General features: G+C 44.1%; 1 gene segment (V, D, J or C); it reads right to left on the bottom strand.

Annotated features, from left to right (window-relative positions):
• Positions 1-1,397: 1,397 nt before the first annotated feature.
• The window catches only part of LOC142903197 (Ig heavy chain C region-like), a 58,475-nt gene continuing 32,222 nt past the window's right edge, over positions 1,398-27,650 (bottom strand). The window contains 4 exon segments of the C gene segment in view: positions 1,398-1,584; positions 1,675-1,781; positions 1,865-1,891; positions 1,979-2,332. Coding sequence covers positions 1,558-1,584; positions 1,675-1,781; positions 1,865-1,891; positions 1,979-2,332 — 515 coding nt within the window.

Below are 27,650 nucleotides of genomic sequence, written 5' to 3' on the forward strand. Positions count from 1 at the left end.
ATGCAGTAAAGAGATGCTCATTGCAGTACCAGGTGGGAGGAATCGTGGTGAAAACAAGCTTCAACCTTTGTGGTTCCTTGCCAAGGCCTCCAGTGGAAAATAGCTGTTAAAAATAACACAAGGGACTTTCCAGGAGATAAAAATGTGACTCATGTTGATGGAGGACTCACAAAGATTTGGTAGAAATGACGAACTGTCAAGTCTTTCTCCTGTGCAGAAGGTGCCACTATGGCGTTTGTTTGTTTTTTAATCCTCTTGCTAAACGGGAATGAATAGTTAGCTGTCAATCATTCCCATCGTACCTGTCGGTGTCGACGGCCCGCGACGTCACTAACTGTGCGACAGTGCGCTCCAACGACCTAATAATGCCAGAAAAACACCAGCCACAGCTTATTATTGCAGTTTATTTTATTCATAGCCAACGTTTATCTTTGAGCATATTGGCGGTGTAATAAACACATGAGATAGCTACAGATAAAAACGGATGTTTTAATTCTCCTCAGAAGAGGTTTAACATGCAGCTTTGGGGCCCCCCTGGTGGCTTGGGGGCCCCCCTGGTGGCTTGGGGGCCCCCTGCTGTCTTGGGGGCCCTCGGCATTGGCCTAGTTCGCCTATAGCAAGACACGGCTCTGCCTCTGTGTTTCCAACCGCTGATTAGTTTAAATACTGCCTATCTGTTTGACACAGCACTTAAACCTGGTGTGATGGATAAACAATGTTTAAAGAGTTGCAGTAACTCATAATGCAGCTTCAGTTGACACAGAAATGAGTGTTTCCCCAGCTGTGTCAACAGAGAGAGTTTGTGTATGTGTGTGTGTGTGTGTGTATATGTATATGTGTGTGCTGCAGAGCAGCAGGTGCAACGTGAGGAGCGTCGCTGTGGTGAGGAAGAAGGCGGCAGCTTCATCGTTTCTCAGCAGAGAAACAAGGCAGCGCGACCACATCCTGCGCCTCTGCAGCGCTTCGCTCCCAGTTTCACACTCGGTGCGCTCGCAAACTGACACACTCTGACTCACACCCACACGCAGTGTCGACTTCCTGCCTCGTCCTCGCATCTGCTCTCCAACTGAACTGAAGGTGTTTGAACAAGACAACGTAAAGCTCACCTGCAGTCTGTCAGTTCGCAAGTAACGTGGAAAATAATCTATTTATCTATTTATTTATTTTGCAATTCAGTGTCAAGTTCATTCTGTCTGCGCAGGAATTTGTAATCTCGTGTTCAGCGAGAAACCCCCCCCCCCAAAAAAAAAAAAAAAGTTTCAACACAGTATTTCCAAAAATAGTCTGAGATAAGACGACTGGTGTGCAGATATCAGCAATTAATCTCATTCAAGCTGTGACTGAAAACTGAAGCTCTGATGGTTCAAACTGCGTCTTGACAAAGTAAGGGACCAGGATGAAGATACACACATACTTTTATTAAGAAATAAGGAAAACAGCAAGCAAAACACCTTTACAGGCACAAAGTGACGATGCCAGGCTTAAAGAAGTGGTGAATGTGAGGGTTTCCAGATTTGAACAGACTTCGTTTCCCAGCAGCCCCTCTGCTTGTCTCTCTCAGCGGCTCAGCTTCCCCGCTGACCTCTGAAAGCATGAAGACACATGGTGTTTTTCGGAGGAGAGGGGAAGAGGCGGAGGCCGAAGGTCAAAGGTGGCACTGTGCTAGGAACCAACCTGAAGCCTGTACAGCAGAAATGCCACAAAGGCGCCGTAGACGCAGCTCTTGGCGATGAAGACGATGTAGGAGAGTTTAGCCGACTGGCTGATCTTCAAGTATTTCTCTACGGGGGTTTCAAGCAGACGGTTAAAATTTTGAAGCTCCTCACTGAGAACATATCACACTTCAAATCTAAGACACTCTTACCTCTGGTCAGACTGTCCATTACTGGAGCTGAGAGGCAGGAGGAACACAAACACATGGTTATTTCACAGCAAGTCGACAGGTTGGACATCTTCTCATCCCCCCCAGTGGACTCACCTGGGTCACCATTGACCGTAGCTGTTTCATTTATATAATTGGTCCCATCGAAGAACTTGACGATGCATGTGAACTTGGTGTTAGGATTGAACCAGGTGTCGGCGGAGACCCTCAACCTGCTGCTGATCTTGTAGAAGTCCTTCCCCTGAGGGCGCAGTGCGGCGGTGTCTGTCGCCACGCCATCCTTGACCTCCTTGCCGTTCTGCTCCCAGGACACGGAGACGTGGTCCGGGTAGAAGCCAGAGCCCACGCACACCAGAGTCTTCTTTCTGCTGTTGTCTTTGTGGTTTCTGCATTCCTCCTCTGAAGGTTTAAGAAGCTTCACCGTCGGTGGTGTCACTTGGCGATTTTGTTCTGCATAAACAGACATTCAGATCAGTGTGAAAGACGTGCAGTATTTCCAACCTGACTGCGCTACAAGATGTGAGAAGGTTACAGAAACTCTGGAGAACTTTCAGAGTTAACACAATTTCAGGTCACCTCGGCGGTTTGTGTGAAAAATCTCTTAGTCTTAGTCTTACCGAGAACCGTCAGCCTGGTTCCTTCTCCGAAGACAGGAGGATAAGTGGAGCACACCGCTGACTACAGTGTGAAAAACTCTTTCATCTAACGACCGGCTGCATCACACTCGCCGGGTTTGAAAGCACAAAGTGCTGCAGAATAGTCAGCTTGTGTGCAACAGTTCAGAGTTCTTTTAAAGCAACAATGTTTATCTCACTGAACAACATGTTTGATGGGGGTAAAACTGCAACTTAACAACAGAAAACAACACAACGGCCCTAAATACATCAATTTAACCTTCAAGCAGGTGAAGAAGCGTCAACATGTCAAACATTCAATGGATTTTCTCACCCAGCACAGTCAGTCTGGTCCCACTGCCAAAGTAAGCAGGATCATAGCTGTTCACACTGATACCAGGCTGCAGTAAAAGCTGCTTGCAGCGTCTCTTCTACACTTCACACTCACAAAAAGTGCCAGCTGCACAGACTGAACAGTGCTGATTCTAATTCTAGTAATTCTTTAAATATCTAATCTCAGTCTAATTATCTGACTTCAATTTATGGACATTTTCATTCTTACCTCACTATTTGAACCATTTTAACAGTTCTTCACGTTTTGGAGGCTACTTTATGATTCAGTGCATCTTCTTGCAGCTCAAACAGCAGAAACACCTTCATGACGTCAATCATAATTCTTCAGGATTCAGAGGAATTACGCTGACTTTAAAATGACTTCTCACCTAAAACAGTTACTTTTGTGCCTCGGCCGAAGAAAGGCTGCCGTGTCCCAGAGTCACAGTAAACCCCACCAACGCCCAAACTGAGACGCTCACTTAGCATGTTGCATTTAATCCAATTCAACAACCTTAACCTTAACCTTAAAACCGCTGAGAATAATGGCTGCTTCTTCTCAGATGAACTGACCTTTGTTTTCTAGCACGCCGCATTACTTTTGCCTTTCTGTCTTGGCCATCATTTTAAAGTACTGTTGTGGTCGTTCTCCTCTTTTATCCATGTGAGTTCTTACCCAACACGGTCAACTTGGTTCCACCACCGAAGATCGCTTCATAACCAGAGTCACAGTGAACTGTGTCAGCTGCTCAAACTGCCCCCACCATGCCACTGCTGGCATGCTGTTTGTTGCTCTACAGCTCAACTAAATCTGATATTCTGACATAACGCAGTCGTTAGTCTGTCGTCCCTCCTAAAAAACACACTGCAGCGATCAGAGGAGGTTTTGGTGCTTTACTCACCGAGAACAGTCAGTTTGGTTCCTGAGCCAAAATGAGCTTCGTAATTGGCACAGAGTGTGAGCATGGTGACAAAAAGCCCCAAGGGCTGAACCAAAACCTCATGTTTTACACACATCCAAATGTATTTCAACATTATCGTGAACCACACGGCCCACTGCACCTCCTTTAATGCTACTTTTTACTGACCTTAAACCATTCATTTGGTTCCGTGGCCAAAGTGGGCAGGGAGAAGGCTGTTCGCGGTGACTTCGCCTCAGTTCAATAATTTACCAGTTTCATGGAAACACCTTTCTGCTGCCTTGGTGGCAACATCTCCGCCTTAACTGACCGTGACGAGTGGATTGAACTCACCTAAAACTGTCAGTTTGGTGCCCTTTCCAAAGTAGGCTTCGGCAAAGTTGTCACAGTGCAGAAACACTGAGCATCAAACTTAAACCTTGTCTATGCGGATCCATTTAAACAAAAGTCTGCACTATTTTAGTAGGAAAACACATAAATCAACAGAAACATTTACCTAAAACAGTCAGTTTGGTGCCTTTTCCAAAGTAGGCTTCGTTATTGGTTGTCACAGTGCAGAGACACTGAGCATCAAACACTTGTTCTCATTCTGACTGGATTAATATTGGGCAACTGAACAACTCTTTTGACTGTGTTTTAATGGAAAATACAAGACTGAATAGACATATTTACCAAGGACCGTCAGTTTGGTTCCTTTTCCAAAGTAGGCTGGGTTAGCATTGTCACAGTGCAGAAACACTGAGCATCAAACTAAAACCTTTCCTACCAGGTCAACTCAAAAATGTTGATATCTAACTTCTCATCTTCACCGTTGTCCTCAAAAGAAAGTTTGTGAATGGACATATTTACCCAGAACTGTCAGTTTGGTTCCTTGGCCGAAGTAAGCAGGCTCATTGTAGTTCACAGTGTTTTCACTTCAGCTCATTATTGCAGTTTGTTCAGACTGCAAGGAGTTAAAAGTCAGACTCACCCAGAACTGTGAGTTTGTGCCTTTTCCAAAGTAGGCTTAGTTAACGTTGTCACAGTGAAGAAATACTGAGCATCAAACTAAAAACTTTCCCACCAAGTAAATGTTTTTTTAATATATTTATAGCTCATAAATGGACATATTTACCCAGAACTGTCAGTTTGGTTCCTTGGCCGAAGTAAGCAGGATCAGTGTAGGTCACAGTGTTTTCACTTCAGCTCATTATTGCAGCTTGTTCAGACTGAGGGATCCTCCTCACTTTGAACTACGACTAAACTATTTGAATGTTTTCCTGCTAAACCAAAGAGTTAGAAGTCTGACTCACCCAGAACAGTGAGTTTGGTTCCTTTTCCAAAGTAGGCTTCGTTAACGTTGTCACAGTGCAGAAATACTGAGCATCAAACTAAAACCTTTCTCACCTGGTCAATGCAAAACAGTTTTCAGATCTTTATCGCTCATAAATGGACATATTTACCCAGAACTGTCAGCTTGGTTCCATGGCCGAAGTAAGCAGGCTGATTGTTGGTCACAGTGTTTTCACTTCAGCTTATTATTGCAGCTTGTTCAGACTGAGGGATCCTCCTCACTTTGAACAACGACTAAACTATTTGAATGAATGTTTTCCTGCTAAACCAAAGAGTTAGAAGTCAGACTCACCCAGAACAGTGAGTTTGGTTCCTTTTCCAAAGTAGACTTCAGCTCCAGTGTCACACTGAATGTCTCCTCTACCTAAAAGTCTGAAGACTTTTTATAATCTGCATATTGAGATGGTATAATAATCCAGAGGATGGAGGAAGGAAGAGTTCAACCATGTCCCAAATTCCTGTTTGCTTTCAGTCAAAATGAGCAGGAAGAACCTCCAAACACTCCTCACAAGAGTTTGAAGAGTAATTCTGCATGTTTTCCAGCATATGCTGTGAATATAAATGCACTTCTCTAAGGTCAGAGTGTCCTGATGCCTCACACACCTTCACCTGGGTGATGTTTCCTGCTAAACTGGAGTGGCAGGCAGCGTGCAGCATCCTCCACACTGAGTTCTGATGCTGGGAGGTTTTTGTACGGCGGCTCTATGGGATTGTATCACCGTGGCTCCCTGTCCCCACGGTGAAAATGCACCACACAAAAACCTGCCGTGTGTTTGGCTGCCTGCTCAGCCCTCCCTCCACATCTCAGCCTCCATCTCTGTGGGAGCAGCTGCAGCAGTCGGCCGCCTGCTGCTATTTCTGTGCGACGGCGGCTGAGAAAAGAAGCCAGAGTGCAGGGAGGGGAAAGGAAGTTCAACTGGCCTGTTTGAGTTTGCTTTGGCTTGTTTGGGGAAGTGACATCACAGCTGGTCACACCTCTCTCTGTCTCTCTCTCTCCACCCAGTTGTCTGCCAAGAGAGACAAACATCTGATCAGTAGGAGATACAACTTCTTATCAGATGGTTTAGCTGATGACAAGTCACAATGCCTGCATTCATTCATTCATTCATTCATTCATCTTCTAAACCCACTTATTCCTATTCAGGCTCACGGGGGTCTGCTGGAGCCTCTCCCAGCTGTCTGAGGGCGAGGGCAGGGTGACACCCTGGACAAGTCTCCACAGACTCCACAGTGGCCACAGAGAGACACACAACCATTCACACTCACATGCACACCTAAGGACAATTTAGAGTCTTCAATTGACCTCACATGCATGTTTTTGGAGTGTGGGAGGAAGCCGGAGAACCCGGAGAGAACCCACGCAGACACAGGGAGAACATGCAGACTCCACACAGAAAGGTCTCAGGCCCCCTGGCCCCAGAATCGAACCCACGACCTTCTTGCTGTGGCTCAACTTATTCCCCTGCACCGTGCAAATGCCCTCTGTTGGAGGTGAACATATTTATTTTTTCCCCCATTTATTTCTGATTTATTGGTACTTTGGCTTAATGTGTTAATTATGGACTCAACAGTAATTGTTTTATTTATTTTGTACTTTCTTAGCATCGGTTGCGCTAAGGGCCACGCCCCCCACATCACCTCAGGGCAGGTGACTGCAGCACCTGCAGTACTATATCAGGGTGGTTAACGGGGCCGGCAGGTCTCTTGAGTCGAACGCAGCAGAACAGTTTCAGACCGCTGTCAAGCATCTTTATTGGATTTCTGACTTCTGACTATTTTTGGATTACTTTGACGATCAGTGTGATGGAAGCAACCTGTGCCGCGTTGTCCACTTGTCGCGGTAAGACTGTTTTCGTTTTTTTGAGTGGGGGGGGGGGGAAATAAACAAACGGAGCAATGGATCGCCGCATCCTCCAGAGTTTTTGTTTTGCACGACCACGCTTGGGCGCGTCGAACTGAAAACTCAAAAGATTCACCAAGAGCAAAGCGCACCAATAGCACACAATATGCTACGACGCATGACGTTAAATATCTGATTCCGACGAGACCGAGTAGAAAACCCACTCGTGCCAACACGTGGCGTCCAGCCAGCAGACGGAGGTGCGCATTAGTTACCGGAAAGGGGCGGTGCTAAGCCCTTACTGGGTTTTTGTTTTAGAGAGCTCCATAAAGTTTGTGGTCAGTTGTGTAAAGTTGCTCTTTCGAGTCTGCGTGATTGTTGTCAATACATTTTTATTTATTTATTTATTATAATAATAATAATAATAATAATAATAATAATAATAATAATAATAATAATTAAAAAAAGAAAAAAAAAGAGACAGTTTATCAGCCTGTTTTTCCTTTCACACTTTCAGCGTTGGAGCAGCTGACGCGTGAAGGAGATGTAGGTTCACTTTTGGCAAAGTGAAGACGTTCAACCACGTCACTGTGTACTGGCAGCGCAGAAATACACAGCTGAGTGTGACGGATCAGCACTGGGAATGATCAGCGCTCCTGTTTGCGTGTTCTCCCTGGTGATCTCAAAGCGATCCTTAAACTGCTCCTCGTAGCGTGGGTCACTGTCAGTGTACTTGTGTCCGATCAAGCTGATAGGGCCCGTGTCCTTCTGCTGGTACCACAGCATTACAGTCAAGCTGCTGTCATCGTGTTTGCACCTGATTTCTACTCTTGTTGACTCGTTGACTATTCTTGGGAAGGACGGCTCGAATTTCACAGTCAGCGCCTCATCTGTCAGGAAAAAAACAAATAAATTGCATCAAACTCCCACTGAATCAAATTTTTTTCTTTTTTTTTTTAAAAGTACAATTCACTTGATTTAGAAATTCGGCAAAGGTTGTTTTTGATTATTTGGACATTACATGGTAGGAAGATGAGGAGGAGTCCAGTCAGAGACAGAGACATGTTGGAGCTGCTGTGCCTGATAGTGATTCACTTCACCTGCTCTGGTTCACATGCCATTCACAGGAAGAGATGAGGGTTTTTAGTGAGGGAGGATCATGACACCACACCACTGTGTACTGGCAGCACAGAAGTAAACAGCTGTGTGTCGCAGCTTTGCACTGTTGACGATCAGCGTTCCTCGTGTCGTAGCTTCACTCTTCAGAGTGAATTGGTCTTTGAACTGCTTCTCATAGGTCGGGGAATTCTGACCATATGTGTACCCAATGAGGTCCAGAGACCGGCCGTCCACTTTCTGCTGGTACCAGAGCATCACCGGAAGGTTTGTGTCATCATGACTGCAGGATAGGCGGACTGTGGTGTTCTCTCCTACTATCTGTGGAGGAGAGTCCTTGAAGGTCACTGTGCTCACCCCACCTGAGAAGGGACAACAATGGATTGTTGATGCAAAGAAAACAACAACAACAACAACAACAACAACAACAACAAAAATAGAGTGTTTTTGCTGCTGCTGTTAAGGGATTATATTTGAGCTCATACCATAAAGAGAGACGAGAAGTAAAGCAACAATGGGAGCTGATGAAACCATTGTCAGGGTTTGACAGAGAGAAGCTCTCACAGATTAAGGCTGAATGTGTCTGCGTGGGCTTGTTCCCCTCCTGCTGTCTGATAAAAGCTGTCTGTTCTCTGCCTCCCCCTGTTGGTGGAACGTCAGTCGTCCAGACGGTCGTGCGAGTTCTGGAATTTCTAATTATTATCTTGTAATATTCAGAGACAAAAATGAAGAAAATTATTTCGAGTAAAAATGCTTCCAATGTTTACATAAATTATTAGACATAAAGAACAAATGTAGTAGTGGATTTGTTTTTGTTTTTTGAGTTTGATTTCATGAGTCATGTGTCAAAAACACGGTTTTGACGAAAAAAAAATATCAGACAAAAGAAGTTGTCCACAAACCGCTACAGATGTTCTAATTGTAATCAGTAAAAAAGATTGTGAAATCCATGATGTTGCTCTGCGTGTTGAGTTTGAAGATGATATGTGTGTCACATGGTTTCAGTGGTTTCCTGATTATTATGGAGGTTTCATGTCTGACAGAGTGACTGTCTTCACTACTGTGGTAACTGGCAGCTCCAAAATATTCTCCACTGTCTTCAGGCTGTCTTGGGTTCAGGATGCTCAGATTAACTGACTTCTCTCCATCTCCAGTCAGTTTAAAGCGACCCTTAAAGTCAGTTTCCATTGTGGGAGATTTATAAAGCATATAACCAATGAGCTTGAGGGCAGAGTCTCCAGGTGAGCGCTGGTACCACAGAATGGTGTCGTAGTCTGGGATTTTATGTTCGAGCCTCAGCTGGACTTCTTGGTTTGATTTCACTATCAGGTCAGTGGGATCCTGGAGAACCTGTTGGTCTTTACTGAGGTGAACTCCTGGGAGGAATCAGAAGGCCAATAAAATATTAGTGAGTGCATTCAGTTGATCATTGTTCCACTACTGTGGCTGAATCTTTCTGAATGTGTTACCTTGGAACCAGGAGACAGTGATGAAGCAAACGATGAGACCAGGTGGTTTCATGTTGAGTGGAATGAAGCTGCTGCAGTTTGAGCTGGTTTATAATGAGGGGAGGAGACAGGAAGTGATGTTGACAACGTAGACCAATAAATGACTGGATAAAGAAGTCAAGTTGTGGGTCTTCTTGATGCGATGTTGCTTTGAGTGTTGAACGTGAACGTGACAATGTGTCACATGGTTTCAGTGGTTTCCTGTCTCTGGCTGCTGGATTATTATGGAGGTTTCATGTCTGACAGAGTGACTGTCTTCACTACTGTGGTAACTGGCAGCTCCAAAATATTCTCCACTGTCTTCAGGCTGTCTTGGGTTCAGGATGCTCAGATTAACTGACTTGCTTCCATCTCCAGTCAGTTTAAAGCGACCCTTAAAGTCAGTTTCCATTGTGGGAGATTTATACAACATATAACCAATGAGCTTGAGGGCAGAGTCTCCAGGTGAGCGCTGGTACCACAGAATGGTGTCGTAGCTCGGGATTTTATGTTCTAGTCTCAGCTGGACGTCTTGGTTTGATTTCACTATCAGGTCAGTGGGATCCTGGAGAACCTGTTGGTCTTTACTGAGGTGAACTCCTGGAAGAAATTACAATGCCAATAAAAACATCAGCCAGAGCGTTCAGTGGATGTCATTGTTGAATCTTTCTGACTGTGTTACCTTGGAACCAGGAGACCGTGATGAAGCAAACGATGAGACCAGGTGGTGTCATGTTGAGTGGAATGAAGCAGCGGCAGTTTGAGCTGGTTTACAATGAGGGGAGGAGACAGGAAGTGATGTTGACGACGTAGACCAATAAATGACTGGATAAAGAAGTCAAGTTGTGGGTCTTGTTGATGGTGAAGTTGCTTTGAGTGTTGAATGTGAACGTGACAGTGTGTCACATGGTTTCAGTGGTTTCCTGTCTCTGGCTGCTGGATTATTATGGAGGTTTCATGTCTGACAGAGTGACTGTCTTCACTACTGTGGTAACTGGCAGCTCCAAAATATTCCCCACTGTCTTCAGGCTGTCTTGGGTTCAGGATGCTCAGATTAACTGACTTCTCTCCATCTCCAGTCAGTTTAAAGCGACCCTTAAAGTCAGTTTCCATTGTGGGAGATTTATACAACATATAACCAATGAGCTTGAGGGCAGAGTCTCCAGGTGAGCGCTGGTACCACAGAATGACATTGTAGCTCGGGATTTTATGTTCGAGCCTCAGCTGGACTTCTTGGTTTGATTTCACTATCAGGTCAGTGGGAGTCTGGAGAACCTGTTGGTCTTTGCTGAGGTGAACTCCTGGGAGGAATCAGAAGGCCAATAAAATATTAGTGAGTGCATTCAGTTGATCATTGTTCCACTACTGTGGCTGAATCTTTCTGACTGTGTTACCTTGGAACCAGGAGACAGTGATGAAGCAAACGATGAGACCAGGTGGTGTCATGTTGAGTGGAATGAAGCAGCGGCAGTTTGAGCTGGTTTATAATGAGGGGAGGAGACAGGAAGTGATGTTGACAAAGCCGAGTAATATGTAAAGGTTCAGTTTGTAAAATTTTGATTGATTTATCATTTTTATATTGGTTAAAGCTTAATATACTGCCCATAAATACAATAATAAAAGTGTATACTTGCAGTACAATAAAAGTAAATTGGTTTTCCTGCTCTTAGAACAGTTGTCATATACATAGGAATATTAATAGAGCAAGGGTGTTGCTCCTAGTTAGCTGCCATCTTACACTTGCATTTCTTAAGGAAGCCCGTCTGACAGTGACCTGAATATGAAATGCTTTGTCAGGCAGGCTTTCTTAACAATGTACACGCGGGGCCTTTAACTGAATAATAAAGTCAAGTCATGCATCTTGTTGATCATGATGTTGCTTTGAGTGTTGAATGTGAACGTGACAGTGTGTCACATGGTTTCAGTGGTTTCCTGATTATTATGGAGGTTTTATGTCTGACAGAGTGACTGTCTTCACTACTGTGGTAACTGGCAGCTCCAAAATATTCCCCACTGTCTTCAGGCTGTCTTGGGTTCAGGATGCTCAGATTAACTGACTTGCTTCCATCTCCAGTCAGTTTAAAGCGACCCTTAAAGTCAGTTTCCATTGTGGGAGATTTATAACGCATATAACCAATGAGCTTGAGGGCAGAGTCTCCAGGTGAGCGCTGGTACCACAGAATGGTGTTCTAGCTCTGGATTTTATGTTCTAGTCTCAGCTGGACTTCTTGGTTTGATTTCACTATCAGGTCAGTGGGAGTCTGGAGAACCTGTTGGTCTTTACTGAGGTGAACTCCTGGAAGAAATTACAATGCCAATAAAAACATCATCCAGAGCGTTCAGTGGATGTCATTGTTGAATCTTTCTGACTGTGTTACCTTGGAACCAGGAGACCGTGATGAAGCAAACGATGAGACCAGGTGGTGTCATGTTGAGTGGAATGAAGCAGCGGCAGTTTGAGCTGGTTTATAATGAGGGGAGGAGACAGGAAGTGATGTTGACAACGTAGACCAATAAATGACTGAATAATGAAGTCAAGTTGTGGGTCTTGTTGATCGTGAAGTTGCTTTGATGAATGTGAACGTGACAGTGTGTCACATGGTTTCAGTGGTTTCCTGTCTCTGGCTGCTGGATTATTATGGAGGTTTCATGTCTGACAGAGTGACTGTCTTCACTACTGTGGAGACTGGCAGCTCCAAAATATTCCCCACTGTCTTCAGGCTGTCTTGGGTTCAGGATGCTCAGATTAACTGACTTGCTTCCATCTCCAGTCAATTCAAAGCCACCCTTAAAGTCAGTTTCCATTGTGGGAGATTTATAACGCATATAACCAATGAGCTTGAGGGCAGAGTCTCCAGGTGAGCGCTGGTACCACAGAATGGTGTTGTAGTCTGGGATTTTATGTTCTAGTCTCAGCTGGACTTCTTGGTTTGATTTCACTATCAGGTCAGTGGGATCCTGGAGAACCTGTTGGTCTTTGCTGAGGTGAACTCCTGGGAGGAATCAGAAGGCCAATAAAATATTAGTGAGTGCATTCAGTTGATCATTGTTCCACTTCAGTGGCTGAATCTTTCTGACTGTGTTACCTTGGAACCAGGAGACAGTGATGAAGCAAACGATGAGACCAGGTGGTGTCATGTTGAGTGGAATGAAGCAGCGGCAGTTTGAGCTGGTTTATAATGAGGGGAGGAGACAGGAAGTGATGTCAGCAAAACTGAGTAATATTTAACTGAATAATGAAGTCAAGTTGTGGGTCTTGTTGATTGTGAAGTTGCTTTGTTGAATGTGAACGTGACAGTGTGTCACATGGTTTCAGTGGTTTCCTGATTATTATGGAGGTTTTATGTCTGACAGAGTGACTGTCTTCACTACTGTGGAGACTGGCAGCTCCAAAATATTCTCCACTGTCTTCAGGCTGTCTTGGGTTCAGGATGCTCAGATTAACTGACTTCTCTCCATCTCCAGTCAGTTTAAAGCGACCCTTAAAGTCAGTTTCCATTGTGGGAGATTTATAAAGCATATAACCAATGAGCTTGAGGGCAGAGTCTCCAGGTGAGCGCTGGTACCACAGAATGGTGTCGTAGCTCTGGATTTTATGTTCTAGTCTCAGCTGGACTTCTTGGGTTGATTTCACTATCAGGTCAGTGGGATCCTGGAGAACCTGTTGGTCTTTGCTGAGGTGAACACCTGGAAGAAATTACAATGCCAATAAAAACATCAGCGAGAGCGTTCAGTGGATGTCATTGTTGAATCTTTCTGAATATGTTACCTTGGAACCAGGAGACAGTGATGAAGCAAACGATGAGACCAGGTGGTGTCATGTTGAGTGGAATGAAGCAGCGGCAGTTTGAGCTGGTTTATAATGAGGGGAGGAGACAGGAAGTGATGTTGACAACGTAGACCAATAAATGACTGGATAAAGAAGTCAAGTTGTGGGTCTTGTTGATGTGATGTTGCTTTGAGTGTTGAATGTGAACGTGACAGTGTGTCACATGGTTTCAGTGGTTTCCTGTCTCTGGCTGCTGGATTATTATGGAGGTTTTATGTCTGACAGAGTGACTGTCTTCACTACTGTGGTAACTGGCAGCTCCAAAATATTCTCCACTGTCTTCAGGCTGTCTTGGGTTCAGGATGCTCAGATTAACTGACTTGCTTCCATCTCCAGTCAGTTTAAAGCGACCCTTAAAGTCAGTTTCCATTGTGGGAGATTTATAACGCATATAACCAATGAGCTTGAGGGCAGAGTCTCCAGGTGAGCGCTGGTACCACAGAATGACATTGTAGTTCGGGATTTTATGTTCTAGTCTCAGCTGGACTTCTTGGGTTGATTTCACTATCAGGTCAGTGGGATCCTGGAGAACCTGTTGGTCTTTACTGAGGTGAACTCCTGTGAAGAAATTACAATGCCAATAAAAACATCAGCAAGAGCGTTCAGTGGATGTCATTGTTGAATCTTTCTGACTGTGTTACCTTGGAACCAGGAGACCGTGATGAAGCAAACGATGAGACCAGGTGGTGTCATGTTGAGTGGAATGAAGCAGCGGCAGTTTGAGCTGGTTTATAATGAGGGGAGGAGACAGGAAGTGATGTCAGCAAAACTGAGTAATATGTAAAGGTTCAGTTTGTAAAATTTTGATTGATTTATCATTTTTATATTGGTTAAAGCTTAATATACTGCCAATAAATACAATAATAAAAGTGTATACTTGCAGTACAATAAAAGTAAATTGGTTTTCCTGCTCTTAGAACAGTTGTCATATACATAGGAATATTAATAGAGCAAGGGTGTTGCTCCTAGTTAGCTGCCATCTTACACTTGCATTTCTTAAGGAAGCCCGTCTGACAGTGACCTGAATATGAAATGCTTTGTCAGGCAGGCTTTCTTAACAATGTACACGCGGGGCCTTTAACTGAATAATAAAGTCAAGTCATGCATCTTGTTGATCATGATGTTGCTTTGAGTGTTGAACGTGAACGTGACAGTGTGTCACATGGTTTCAGTGGTTTCCTGTCTCTGGCTGCTGGATTATTATGGAGGTTTCATGTCTGACAGAGTGACTGTCTTCACTACTGTGGAGACTGGCAGCTCCAAAATATTCCCCACTGTCTTCAGGCTGTCTTGGGTTCAGGATGCTCAGATTAACTGACTTTCTTCCATCTCCAGTCATTTCAAAGCCACTTTTAAAATCAGGTTCCATCCTTGGAGTGTTAGTGATTAATTTATAACCAATGAGCTTGAGGGCAGAGTCTCCAGGTGAGCGATGGTACCAAAGAATGGTGTCGTAGTTCGGGATTTTATGTTCGAGTCTCAGCTGGACTTCTTGGTTTGATTTCACTATCAGGTCAGTGGGATCCTGGAGAACCTGTTGGTCTTTACTGAGGTGAACTCCTGGGAAGAATCAGAAGGCCAATAAAATATTAGTGAGTGCATTCAGTTGATCATTGTTCCACTACTGTGGCTGAATCTTTCTGACTGTGTTACCTTGGAACCAGGAGACAGTGATGAAGCAAACGATGAGACCAGGTGGTGTCATGTTGAGTGGAATGAAGCAGCGGCAGTTTGAGCTGGTTTATAATGAGGGGAGGAGACAGGAAGTGATGTCAGCAAAACTGAGTAATATTTAACTGAATAATGAAGTCAAGTTGTGGTTCTTGTTGATTGTGAAGTTGCTTTGTTGAATGTGAACGTGACAGTGTGTCACATGGTTTCAGTGGTTTCCTGTCTCTGGCTGCTGGATTATTATGGAGGTTTCATGTCTGACAGAGTGACTGTCTTCACTACTGTGGTAACTGGCAGCTCCAAAATATTCCCCACTGTCTTCAGGCTGTCTTGGGTTCAGGATGCTCAGATTAACTGACTTGCTTCCATCTCCAGTCAGTTCAAAGCGACCCTTAAAGTCAGTTTCCATTGTGACAGTTTGCAAATATTTATAACCAATGAGCTTGAGGGCAGAGTCTCCAGGTGAGCGCTGGTACCACAGAATGACATTGTAGTTCGGGATTTTATGTTCTAGCCTCAGCTGGACTTCTTGGTTTGATTTCACTATCAGGTCAGTGGGATCCTGGAGAACCTGTTGGTCTTTGCTGAGGTGAACTCCTGTGAAGAAATTACAATGCCAATAAAAACATCGGCCAGAGCGTTCAGTGGATGTCATTGTTGAATCTTTCTGACTGTGTTACCTTGGAACCAGGAGACACTGATGAAGCAAACGATGAGACCAGGTGGTTTCATGTTGAGTGGAATGAAGCAGCGGCAGTTTGAGCTGGTTTATAATGAGGGGAGGAGACAGGAAGTGATGTTGACAACGTAGACCAATAAATGACTGGATAAAGAAGTCAAGTTGTGGGTCTACTTGATGCGATGTTGCTTTGAGTGTTGAACGTGAACGTGACAGTGTGTCACATGGTTTCAGTGGTTTCCTGATTATTATGGAGGTTTCATGTCTGACAGAGTGACTGTCTTCACTACTGTGGAGACTGGCAGCTCCAAAATATTCCCCACTGTCTTCAGGGTGTCTTGGGTTCAGGATGCTCAGATTAACTGACTTGCTTCCATCTCCAGTCAGTTTAAAGCGACCCTTAAAGTCAGTTTCCATTGTGGGAGATTTATACAACATATAACCAATGAGCTTGAGGGCAGAGTCTCCAGGTGAGCGCTGGTACCACAGAATGACATTGTAGCTCGGGATTTTATGTTCTAGTCTCAGCTGGACTTCTTGGGTTGATTTCACTATCAGGTCAGTGGGATCCTGGAGAACCTGTTGGTCTTTACTGAGGTGAACTCCTGTGAAGAAATTACAATGCCAATAAAAACATCAGCCAGAGCGTTCAGTGGATGTCATTGTTGAATCTTTCTGAATGTGTTACCTTGGAACCAGGAGACCGTGATGAAGCAAACGATGAGACCAGGTGGTGTCATGTTGAGTGGAATGAAGCAGCGGCAGTTTGAGCTGGTTTATAATGAGGGGAGGAGACAGGAAGTGATGTTGACAAAGCCGAGTAATATGTAAAGGTTCAGTTTGTAAAATTTTGATTGATTCATCATTTTTATATTGGTTAAAGCTTAATATACTGCCAATAAATACAATAATAAAAGTGTATACTTGCAGTACAATAAAAGTAAATTGGTTTTCCTGCTCTTAGAACAGTTGTCATATACATAGGAATATTAATAGAGCAAGGGTGTTGCTCCTAGTTAGCTGCCATCTTACACTTGCATTTCTTAAGGAAGCCCGTCTGACAGTGACCTGAATATGAAATGCTTTGTCAGGCAGGCTTTCTTAACAATGTACACGCGGGGCCTTTAACTGAATAATAAAGTCAAGTCATGCATCTTGTTGATCATGATGTTGCTTTGAGTGTTGAACGTGAACGTGACAGTGTGTCACATGGTTTCAGTGGTTTCCTGTCTCTGGCTGCTGGATTATTATGGAGGTTTCATGTCTGACAGAGTGACTGTCTTCACTACTGTGGAGACTGGCAGCTCCAAAATATTCCCCACTGTCTTCAGGCTGTCTTGGGTTCAGGATGCTCAGATTAACTGACTTTCTTCCATCTCCAGTCAATTCAAAGCCACTTTTAAAATCAGGTTCCATCCTTGGAGTGTTAGTGATTAATTTATAACCAATGAGCTTGAGGGCAGAGCCTCCAGGTGAGCGATGGTACCACAGAATGGTGTTGTAGTCTGGGATTTTATGTTCTAGTCTCAGCTGGACTTCTTGGTTTGATTTCACTATCAGGTCAGTGGGATCCTGGAGAACCTGTTGGTCTTTGCTGAGGTGAACTCCTGGGAGGAATCAGAAGGCCAATAAAATATTAGTGAGTGCATTCAGTTGATCATTGTTCCACTACTGTGGCTGAATCTTTCTGACTGTGTTACCTTGGAACCAGGAGACAGTGATGAAGCAAACGATGAGACCAGGTGGTGTCATGTTGAGTGGAATGAAGCAGCGGCAGTTTGAGCTGGTTTATAATGAGGGGAGGAGACAGGAAGTGATGTCAGCAAAACTGAGTAATATTTAACTGAATAATGAAGTCAAGTTGTGGTTCTTGTTGATGGTGAAGTTGCTTTATTGAATGTGAACGTGACAGTGTGTCACATGGTTTCAGTGGTTTCCTGATTATTATGGAGGTTTCATGTCTGACAGAGTGACTGTCTTCACTACTGTGGAGACTGGCAGCTCCAAAATATTCCCCACTGTCTTCAGGCTGTCTTGGGTTCAGGATGCTCAGATTAACTGACTTGCTTCCATCTCCAGTCAGTTTAAAGCGACCCTTAAAGTCAGTTTCCATTGTGACAGTTTGAAAATATTTATAACCAATGAGCTTGAGGGCAGAGTCTCCAGGTGAGCGCTGGTACCACAGAATGGTGTTGTAGTCTGGGATTTTGTGTTCTAGTCTCAGCTGGACGTCTTGGTTTGATTTCACTATCAGGTCAGTGGGATCCTGGAGAACCTGTTGGTCTTTGCTGAGGTGAACTCCTGTGAAGAAATTACAATGCCAATAAAAACATCAGCGAGAGCGTTCAGTGGATGTCATTGTTGAATCTTTCTGACTGTGTTACCTTGGAACCAGGAGACCGTGATGAAGCAAACGATGAGACCAGGTGGTGTCATGTTGAGTGGAATGAAGCAGCTGCAGTTTGAGCTGGTTTATAATGAGGGGAGGAGACAGGAAGTGATGTTGACAACGTAGACCAATAAATGACTGAATAAAGAAGTCAAGTTGTGGGTCTTCTTGATGCGATGTTGCTTTGAGTGTTGAACGTGAACGTGACAATGTGTCACATGGTTTCAGTGGTTTCCTGATTATTATGGAGGTTTCATGTCTGACAGAGTGACTGTCTTCACTACTGTGGTAACTGGCAGCTCCAAAATATTCTCCACTGTCTTCAGGCTGTCTTGGGTTCAGGATGCTCAGATTAACTGACTTGCTTCCATCTCCAGTCAGTTTAAAGCGACCCTTAAAGTCAGTTTCCATTGTGGGAGATTTATACGACATATAACCAATGAGCTTGAGGGCAGAGTCTCCAGGTGAGCGCTGGTACCACAGAATGGTGTTGTAGTCTGGGATTTTATGTTCTAGTCTCAGCTGGACTTCTTGGGTTGATTTCACTATCAGGTCAGTGGGATCCTGGAGAACCTGTTGGTCTTTGCTGAGGTGAACTCCTGGAAGAAATTACAATGCCAATAAAAACATCAGCCAGAGCGTTCAGTGGATGTAATTGTTGAATCTTTCTGACTGTGTTACCTTGGAACTAGGAGACACTGATGAAGCAAACGATGAGACCAGGTGGTTTCATGTTGAGTGGAATGAAGCAGCGGCAGTTTGAGCTGGTTTATAATGAGGGGAGGAGACAGGAAGTGATGTTGACAACGTAGACCAATAAATGACTGGATAAAGAAGTCAAGTTGTGGGTCTACTTGATGCGATGTTGCTTTGAGTGTTGAACGTGAACGTGACAGTGTGTCACATGGTTTCAGTGGTTTCCTGATTATTATGGAGGTTTCATGTCTGACAGAGTGACTGTCTTCACTACTGTGGAGACTGGCAGCTCCAAAATATTCCCCACTGTCTTCAGGGTGTCTTGGGTTCAGGATGCTCAGATTAACTGACTTGCTTCCATCTCCAGTCAGTTTAAAGCGACCCTTAAAGTCAGTTTCCATTGTGGGAGATTTATAAAACACATAACCAATGAGCTTGAGGGCAGAGTCTCCAGGTGAGCGCTGGTACCACAGAATGACATTGTAGCTCGGGATTTTATGTTCTAGTCTCAGCTGGACTTCTTGGGTTGATTTCACTATCAGGTCAGTGGGATCCTGGAGAACCTGTTGGTCTTTACTGAGGTGAACTCCTGTGAAGAAATTACAATGCCAATAAAAACATCAGCCAGAGCGTTCAGTGGATGTCATTGTTGAATCTTTCTGAATGTGTTACCTTGGAACCAGGAGACCGTGATGAAGCAAACGATGAGACCAGGTGGTGTCATGTTGAGTGGAATGAAGCAGCGGCAGTTTGAGCTGGTTTATAATGAGGGGAGGAGACAGGAAGTGATGTTGACAAAGCCGAGTAATATGTAAAGGTTCAGTTTGTAAAATTTTGATTGATTTATCATTTTTATATTGGTTAAAGCTTAATATACTGCCAATAAATACAATAATAAAAGTGTATACTTGCAGTACAATAAAAGTAAATTGGTTTTCCTGCTCTTAGAACAGTTGTCATATACATAGGAATATTAATAGAGCAAGGGTGTTGCTCCTAGTTAGCTGCCATCTTACACTTGCATTTCTTAAGGAAGCCCGTCTGACAGTGACCTGAATATGAAATGCTTTGTCAGGCAGGCTTTCTTAACAATGTACACGCGGGGCCTTTAACTGAATAATAAAGTCAAGTCATGCATCTTGTTCATCATGATGTTGCTTTGAGTGTTGAACGTGAACGTGACAGTGTGTCACATGGTTTCAGTGGTTTCCTGTCTCTGGCTGCTGGATTATTATGGAGGTTTCATGTCTGACAGAGTGACTGTCTTCACTACTGTGGAGACTGGCAGCTCCAAAATATTCCCCACTGTCTTCAGGCTGTCTTGGGTTCAGGATGCTCAGATTAACTGACTTTCTTCCATCTCCAGTCAATTCAAAGCCACTTTTAAAATCAGGTTCCATCCTTGGAGTGTTAGTGATTAATTTATAACCAATGAGCTTGAGGGCAGAGCCTCCAGGTGAGCGATGGTACCACAGAATGGTGTTGTAGTCTGGGATTTTATGTTCTAGTCTCAGCTGGACTTCTTGGTTTGATTTCACTATCAGGTCAGTGGGATCCTGGAGAACCTGTTGGTCTTTGCTGAGGTGAACTCCTGGGAGGAATCAGAAGGCCAATAAAATATTAGTGAGTGCATTCAGTTGATCATTGTTCCACTTCTGTGGCTGAATCTTTCTGACTGTGTTACCTTGGAACCAGGAGACCGTGATGAAGCAAACGATGAGACCAGGTGGTGTCATGTTGAGTGGAATGAAGCAGCGGCAGTTTGAGCTGGTTTATAATGAGGGGAGGAGACAGGAAGTGATGTCAGCAAAACTGAGTAATATTTAACTGAATAATGAAGTCAAGTTGTGGTTCTTGTTGATGGTGAAGTTGCTTTATTGAATGTGAACGTGACAGTGTGTCACATGGTTTCAGTGGTTTCCTGATTATTATGGAGGTTTCATGTCTGACAGAGTGACTGTCTTCACTACTGTGGAGACTGGCAGCTCCAAAATATTCCCCACTGTCTTCAGGCTGTCTTGGGTTCAGGATGCTCAGATTAACTGACTTGCTTCCATCTCCAGTCAGTTTAAAGCGACCCTTAAAGTCAGTTTCCATTGTGACAGTTTGAAAATATTTATAACCAATGAGCTTGAGGGCAGAGTCTCCAGGTGAGCGCTGGTACCACAGAATGGTGTTGTAGTCTGGGATTTTGTGTTCTAGTCTCAGCTGGACTTCTTGGTTTGATTTCACTATCAGGTCAGTGGGATCCTGGAGAACCTGTTGGTCTTTACTGAGGTGAACTCCTGGAAGAAATTACAATGCCAATAAAAACATCATCCAGAGCGTTCAGTGGATGTCATTGTTGAATATTTCTGACTGTGTTACCTTGGAACCAGGAGACAGTGATGAAGCAAACGATGAGACCAGGTGGTGTCATGTTGAGTGGAATGAAGCAGCGGCAGTTTGAGCTGGTTTATAATGAGGGGAGGAGACAGGAAGTGATGTTGACAACGTAGACCAATAAATGACTGGATAAAGAAGTCAAGTTGTGGGTCTTGTTGATTGTGAAGTTGCTTTGATGAATGTGAACGTGGCAATGTGTCACATGGTTTCAGTGGTTTCCTGTCTCTGGCTGCTGGATTATTATGGAGGTTTTATGTCTGACAGAGTGACTGTCTTCACTACTGTGGAGACTGGCAGCTCCAAAATATTCCCCACTGTCTTCAGGCTGTCTTGGGTTCAGGATGCTCAGATTAACTGACTTGCTTCCATCTCCAGTCAGTTTAAAGCGACCCTTAAAGTCAGTTTCCATTGTGGGAGATTTATACGACATATAACCAATGAGCTTGAGGGCAGAGTCTCCAGGTGAGCGCTGGTACCACAGAATGACATTGTAGCTCTGGATTTTATGTTCGAGCCTCAGCTGGACTTCTTGGTTTGATTTCACTATCAGGTCAGTGGGATCCTGGAGAACCTGTTGGTCTTTACTGAGGTGAACTCCTGGAAGAAATTACAATGCCAATAAAAACATCAGCCAGAGCGTTCAGTGGATGTCATTGTTGAATCTTTCTGAATGTGTTACCTTGGAACCAGGAGACCGTGATGAAGCAAACGATGAGACCAGGTGGTGTCATGTTGAGTGGAATGAAGCTGCTGCAGTTTGAGCTGGTTTATAATGAGGGGAGGAGACAGGAAGTGATGTCAGCAAAACTGAGTGATATTTAACTGAATAATGAAGTCAAGTTGTGGGTCTTGTTGATCGTGAAGTTGCTTTGATGAATGTGAACGTGGCAATGTGTCACATGGTTTCAGTGGTTTCCTGTCTCTGGCTGCTGGATTATTATGGAGGTTTTATGTCTGACAGAGTGACTGTCTTCACTACTGTGGAGACTGGCAGCTCCAAAATATTCCCCACTGTCTTCAGGCTTTCTTGGGTTCAGGATGCTCAGATTAACTGACTTGCTTCCATCTCCAGTCAGTTTAAAGCGACCCTTAAAGTCAGTTTCCATTGTGACAGTTTGAAAATATTTATAACCAATGAGCTTGAGGGCAGAGTCTCCAGGTGAGCGCTGGTACCACAGAATGACATTGTAGCTCGGGATTTTATGTTCGAGCCTCAGCTGGACTTCTTGGGTTGATTTCACTATCAGGTCAGTGGGATCCTGGAGAACCTGTTGGTCTTTACTGAGGTGAACTCCTGGAAGAAATTACAATGCCAATAAAAACATCAGCGAGAGCGTTCAGTGGATGTCATTGTTGAATCTTTCTGACTGTGTTACCTTGGAACCAGGAGACACTGATGAAGCAAACGATGAGACCAGGTGGTGTCATGTTGAGTGGAATGAAGCAGCGGCAGTTTGAGCTGGTTTATAATGAGGGGAGGAGACAGGAAGTGATGTCAGCAAAACTGAGTGATATTTAACTGAATAAAGAAGTCAAGTTGTGGGTCTTGTTGATCGTGAAGTTGCTTTGATGAATGTGAACGTGACAATGTGTCACATGGTTTCAGTGGTTTCCTGTCTCTGGCTGCTGGATTATTATGGAGGTTTTATGTCTGACAGAGTGACTGTCTTCACTACTGTGGTAACTGGCAGCTCCAAAATATTCCCCACTGTCTTCAGGCTGTCTTGGGTTCAGGATGCTCAGATTAACTGACTTTCTTCCATCTCCAGTCAATTCAAAGCGACCCTTAAAGTCAGTTTCCATTGTGGGAGATTTATTAAGCATATAACCAATGAGCTTGAGGGCAGAGTCTCCAGGTGAGCGCTGGTACCACAGAATGGTGTTGTAGTCTGGGATTTTATGTTCTAGTCTCAGCTGGACTTCTTGGTTTGGTTTCACTATCAGGTCAGTGGGATCCTGGAGAACCTGTTGGTCTTTACTGAGGTGAACTCCTGGAAGAAATTAGAAGGCCAATAAAATATTAGTGAGTGCATTCAGTTGATCATTATTCCACTTCAGTGGCTGAATCTTTCTGACTGTGTTACCTTGGAACCAGGAGACAGTGATGAAGCAAACGATGAGACCAGGTGGTTTCATGTTGAGTGGAATGAAGCAGCGGCAGTTTGAGCTGGTTTATAATGAGGGGAGGAGACAGGAAGTGATGTCAGCAAAACTGAGTAATATTTAACTGAATAATGAAGTCAAGTTGTGGGTCTTGTTGATGGTGAAGTTGCTTTATTGAATATGAACGTGACAGTGTGTCACATGGTTTCAGTGGTTTCCTGTCTCTGGCTGCTGGATTATTATGGAGGTTTCATGTCTGACAGAGTGACTGTCTTCACTACTGTGGAGACTGGCAGCTCCAAAATATTCCCCACTGTCTTCAGGATGTCTTGGGTTCAGGATGCTCAGATTAACTGACTTTCTTCCATCTCCAGTCAATTCAAAGCCACCCTTAAAGTCAGTTTCCATTGTGACAGTTTGAAAATATTTATAACCAATGAGCTTGAGGGCAGAGTTTCCAGGTGAGCGCTGGTACCACAGAATGGTGTTGTAGTCTGGGATTTTATGTTCTAGTCTCAGCTGGACTTCTTGGTTTGGTTTCACTATCAGGTCAGTGGGATCCTGGAGAACCTGTTGGTCTTTGCTGAGGTGAACTCCTGGAAGAAATTACAATGCCAATAAAAACATCAGCCAGAGCGTTCAGTGGATGTCATTGTTCCACTACTGTGGCTGAATCTTTCTGACTGTGTTACCTTTGAACCAGGAGACAGTGATGAAGCAAACGATGAGACCAGGTGGTGTCATGTTGAGTGGAATGAAGCTGCTGCAGTTTGAGCTGGTTTATAATGAGGGGAGGAGACAGGAAGTGATGTATGCAAAACTGAGTGATATTTAACTGAATAATGAAGTCAAGTTGTGGGTCTTGTTGATGGTGAAGTTGCTTTGATGAATGTGAACGTGACAGTGTGTCACATGGTTTCAGTGGTTTCCTGATTATTATGGAGGTTTTATGTCTGACAGAGTGACTGTCTTCACTACTGTGGAGACTGGCAGCTCCAAAATATTCCCCACTGTCTTCAGGCTGTCTTGGGTTCAGGATGCTCAGATTAACTGACTTCTCTCCATCTCCAGTCAGTTTAAAGCGACCCTTAAAGTCAGTTTCCATTGTGGGAGATTTATAATACACATAACCAATGAGCTTGAGGGCAGAGTCTCCAGGTGAGCGCTGGTACCACAGAATGGTGTCGTAGCTCGGGATTTTATGTTCTAGTCTCAGCTGGACTTCTTGGTTTGATTTCACTATCAGGTCAGTGGGATCCTGGAGAACCTGTTGGTCTTTACTGAGGTGAACACCTGGAAGAAATTACAATGCCAATAAAAACATCAGCGAGAGCGTTCAGTGGATGTCATTGTTGAATCTTTCTGACTGTGTTACCTTGGAACCAGGAGACCGTGATGAAGCAAACGATGAGACCAGGTGGTGACATGTTGAGTGGAATGAAGCAGCGGCAGTTTGAGCTGGTTTATAATGAGGGGAGGAGACAGGAAGTGATGTCAGCAAAACTGAGTGATATTTAACTGAATAATGAAGTCAAGTTGTGGGTCTTGTTGATCGTGAAGTTGCTTTGATGAATGTGAACGTGACAATGTGTCACATGGTTTCAGTGGTTTCCTGTCTCTGGCTGCTGGATTATTATGGAGGTTTTATGTCTGACAGAGTGACTGTCTTCACTACTGTGGTAACTGGCAGCTCCAAAATATTCCCCACTGTCTTCAGGCTGTCTTGGGTTCAGGATGCTCAGATTAACTGACTTTCTTCCATCTCCAGTCAATTCAAAGCGACCCTTAAAGTCAGTTTCCATTGTGGGAGATTTATTAGGCATATAACCAATGAGCTTGAGGGCAGAGTCTCCAGGTGAGCGCTGGTACCACAGAATGGTGTTGTAGTCTGGGATTTTATGTTCGAGCCTCAGCTGGACTTCTTGGTTTGATTTCACTATCAGGTCAGTGGGATCCTGGAGAACCTGTTGGTCTTTACTGAGGTGAACTCCTGGAAGAAATTACAATGCCAATAAAAACATCAGCGAGAGCGTTCAGTGGATGTCATTGTTGAATCTTTCTGACTGTGTTACCTTGGAACCAGGAGACACTGATGAAGCAAACGATGAGACCAGGTGGTTTCATGTTGAGTGGAATGAAGCAGCGGCAGTTTGAGCTGGTTTATAATGAGGGGAGGAGACAGGAAGTGATGTTGACAACGTAGACCAATAAATGACTGGATAAAGAAGTCAAGTTGTGGGTCTACTTGATGCGATGTTGCTTTGAGTGTTGAACGTGAACGTGACAGTGTGTCACATGGTTTCAGTGGTTTCCTGATTATTATGGAGGTTTCATGTCTGACAGAGTGACTGTCTTCACTACTGTGGAGACTGGCAGCTCCAAAATATTCCCCACTGTCTTCAGGGTGTCTTGGGTTCAGGATGCTCAGATTAACTGACTTCTCTCCATCTCCAGTCAGTTTAAAGCGACCCTTAAAGTCAGTTTCCATTGTGGGAGATTTATAACGCATATAACCAATGAGCTTGAGGGCAGAGTCTCCAGGTGAGCGCTGGTACCACAGAATGGTGTTGTAGCTCTGGATTTCATGTTCTAGTCTCAGCTGGACTTCTTGGTTTGATTTCACTATCAGGTCAGTGGGATCCTGGAGAACCTGTTGGTCTTTGCTGAGGTGAACTCCTGGGAGGAATCAGAAGGCCAATAAAATATTAGTGAGTGCATTCAGTTGATCATTGTTCCACTTCTGTGGCTGAATCTTTCTGACTGTGTTACCTTGGAACCAGGAGACCGTGATGAAGCAAACGATGAGACCAGGTGGTGTCATGTTGAGTGGAATGAAGCAGCGGCAGTTTGAGCTGGTTTATAATGAGGGGAGGAGACAGGAAGTGATGTCAGCAAAACTGAGTAATATGTAAAGGTTCAGTTTGTAAAATTTTGATTGATTTATCATTTTTATATTGGTTAAAGCTTAATATACTGCCCATAAATACAATAATAAAAGTGTATACTTGCAGTACAATAAAAGTAAATTGGTTTTCCTGCTCTTAGAACAGTTGTCATATACATAGGAATATTAATAGAGCAAGGGTGTTGCTCCTAGTTAGCTGCCATCTTACACTTGCATTTCTTAAGGAAGCCCGTCTGACAGTGACCTGAATATGAAATGCTTTGTCAGGCAGGCTTTCTTAACAATGTACACGCGGGGCCTTTAACTGAATAATAAAGTCAAGTCATGCATCTTGTTCATCATGATGTTGCTTTGAGTGTTGAATGTGAACGTGGCAATGTGTCACATGGTTTCAGTGGTTTCCTGTCTCTGGCTGCTGGATTATTATGGAGGTTTCATGTCTGACAGAGTGACTGTCTTCACTACTGTGGTAACTGGCAGCTCCAAAATATTCTCCACTGTCTTCAGGCTGTCTTGGGTTCAGGATGCTCAGATTAACTGACTTGCTTCCATCTCCAGTCATTTCAAAGCCACTTTTAAAATCAGGTTCCATCCTTGGAGTGTTAGTGATTAATTTATAACCAATGAGCTTGAGGGCAGAGCCTCCAGGTGAGCGATGGTACCACAGAATGGTGTCGTAGTTCGGGATTTTATGTTCTACTCTCAGCTGGACTTCTTGGTTTGATTTCACTATCAGGTCAGTGGGATCCTGGAGAACCTGTTGGTCTTTGCTGAGGTGAACTCCTGGGAGGAATCAGAAGGCCAATAAAATATTAGTGAGTGCATTCAGTTGATCATTGTTCCACTTCAGTGGCTGAATCTTTCTGACTGTGTTACCTTGGAACCAGGAGACAGTGATGAAGCAAACGATGAGACCAGGTGGTGTCATGTTGAGTGGAATGAAGCAGCGGCAGTTTGAGCTGGTTTATAATGAGGGGAGGAGACAGGAAGTGATGTCAGCAAAACTGAGTAATATTTAACTGAATAATGAAGTCAAGTTGTGGGTCTTGTTGATTGTGAAGTTGCTTTGTTGAATGTGAACGTGACAGTGTGTCACATGGTTTCAGTGGTTTCCTGTCTCTGGCTGCTGGATTATTATGGAGGTTTTATGTCTGACAGAGTGACTGTCTTCACTACTGTGGTAACTGGCAGCTCCAAAATATTCCCCACTGTCTTCAGGCTGTCTTGGGTTCAGGTTGCTCAGATTAACTGACTTGCTTCCATCTCCAGTCAATTTAAAGCGACCCTTAAAGTCAGTTTCCATTGTGGGAGATTTATAACGCATATAACCAATGAGCTTGAGGGCAGAGTCTCCAGGTGAGCGCTGGTACCACAGAATGGTGTCGTAGCTCGGGATTTTATGTTCTAGTCTCAGCTGGACTTCTTGGTTTGATTTCACTATCAGGTCAGTGGGATCCTGGAGAACCTGT

The sequence above is a fragment of the Nelusetta ayraudi genome, unplaced genomic scaffold (assembly GCF_046127955.1).
Source record: "Nelusetta ayraudi isolate G7.1 ecotype Tasmania unplaced genomic scaffold, CSIRO-AGI_Nayr_v1 ptg000108l, whole genome shotgun sequence".
Taxonomy (NCBI): Eukaryota; Metazoa; Chordata; class Actinopteri; order Tetraodontiformes; family Monacanthidae; genus Nelusetta; species Nelusetta ayraudi.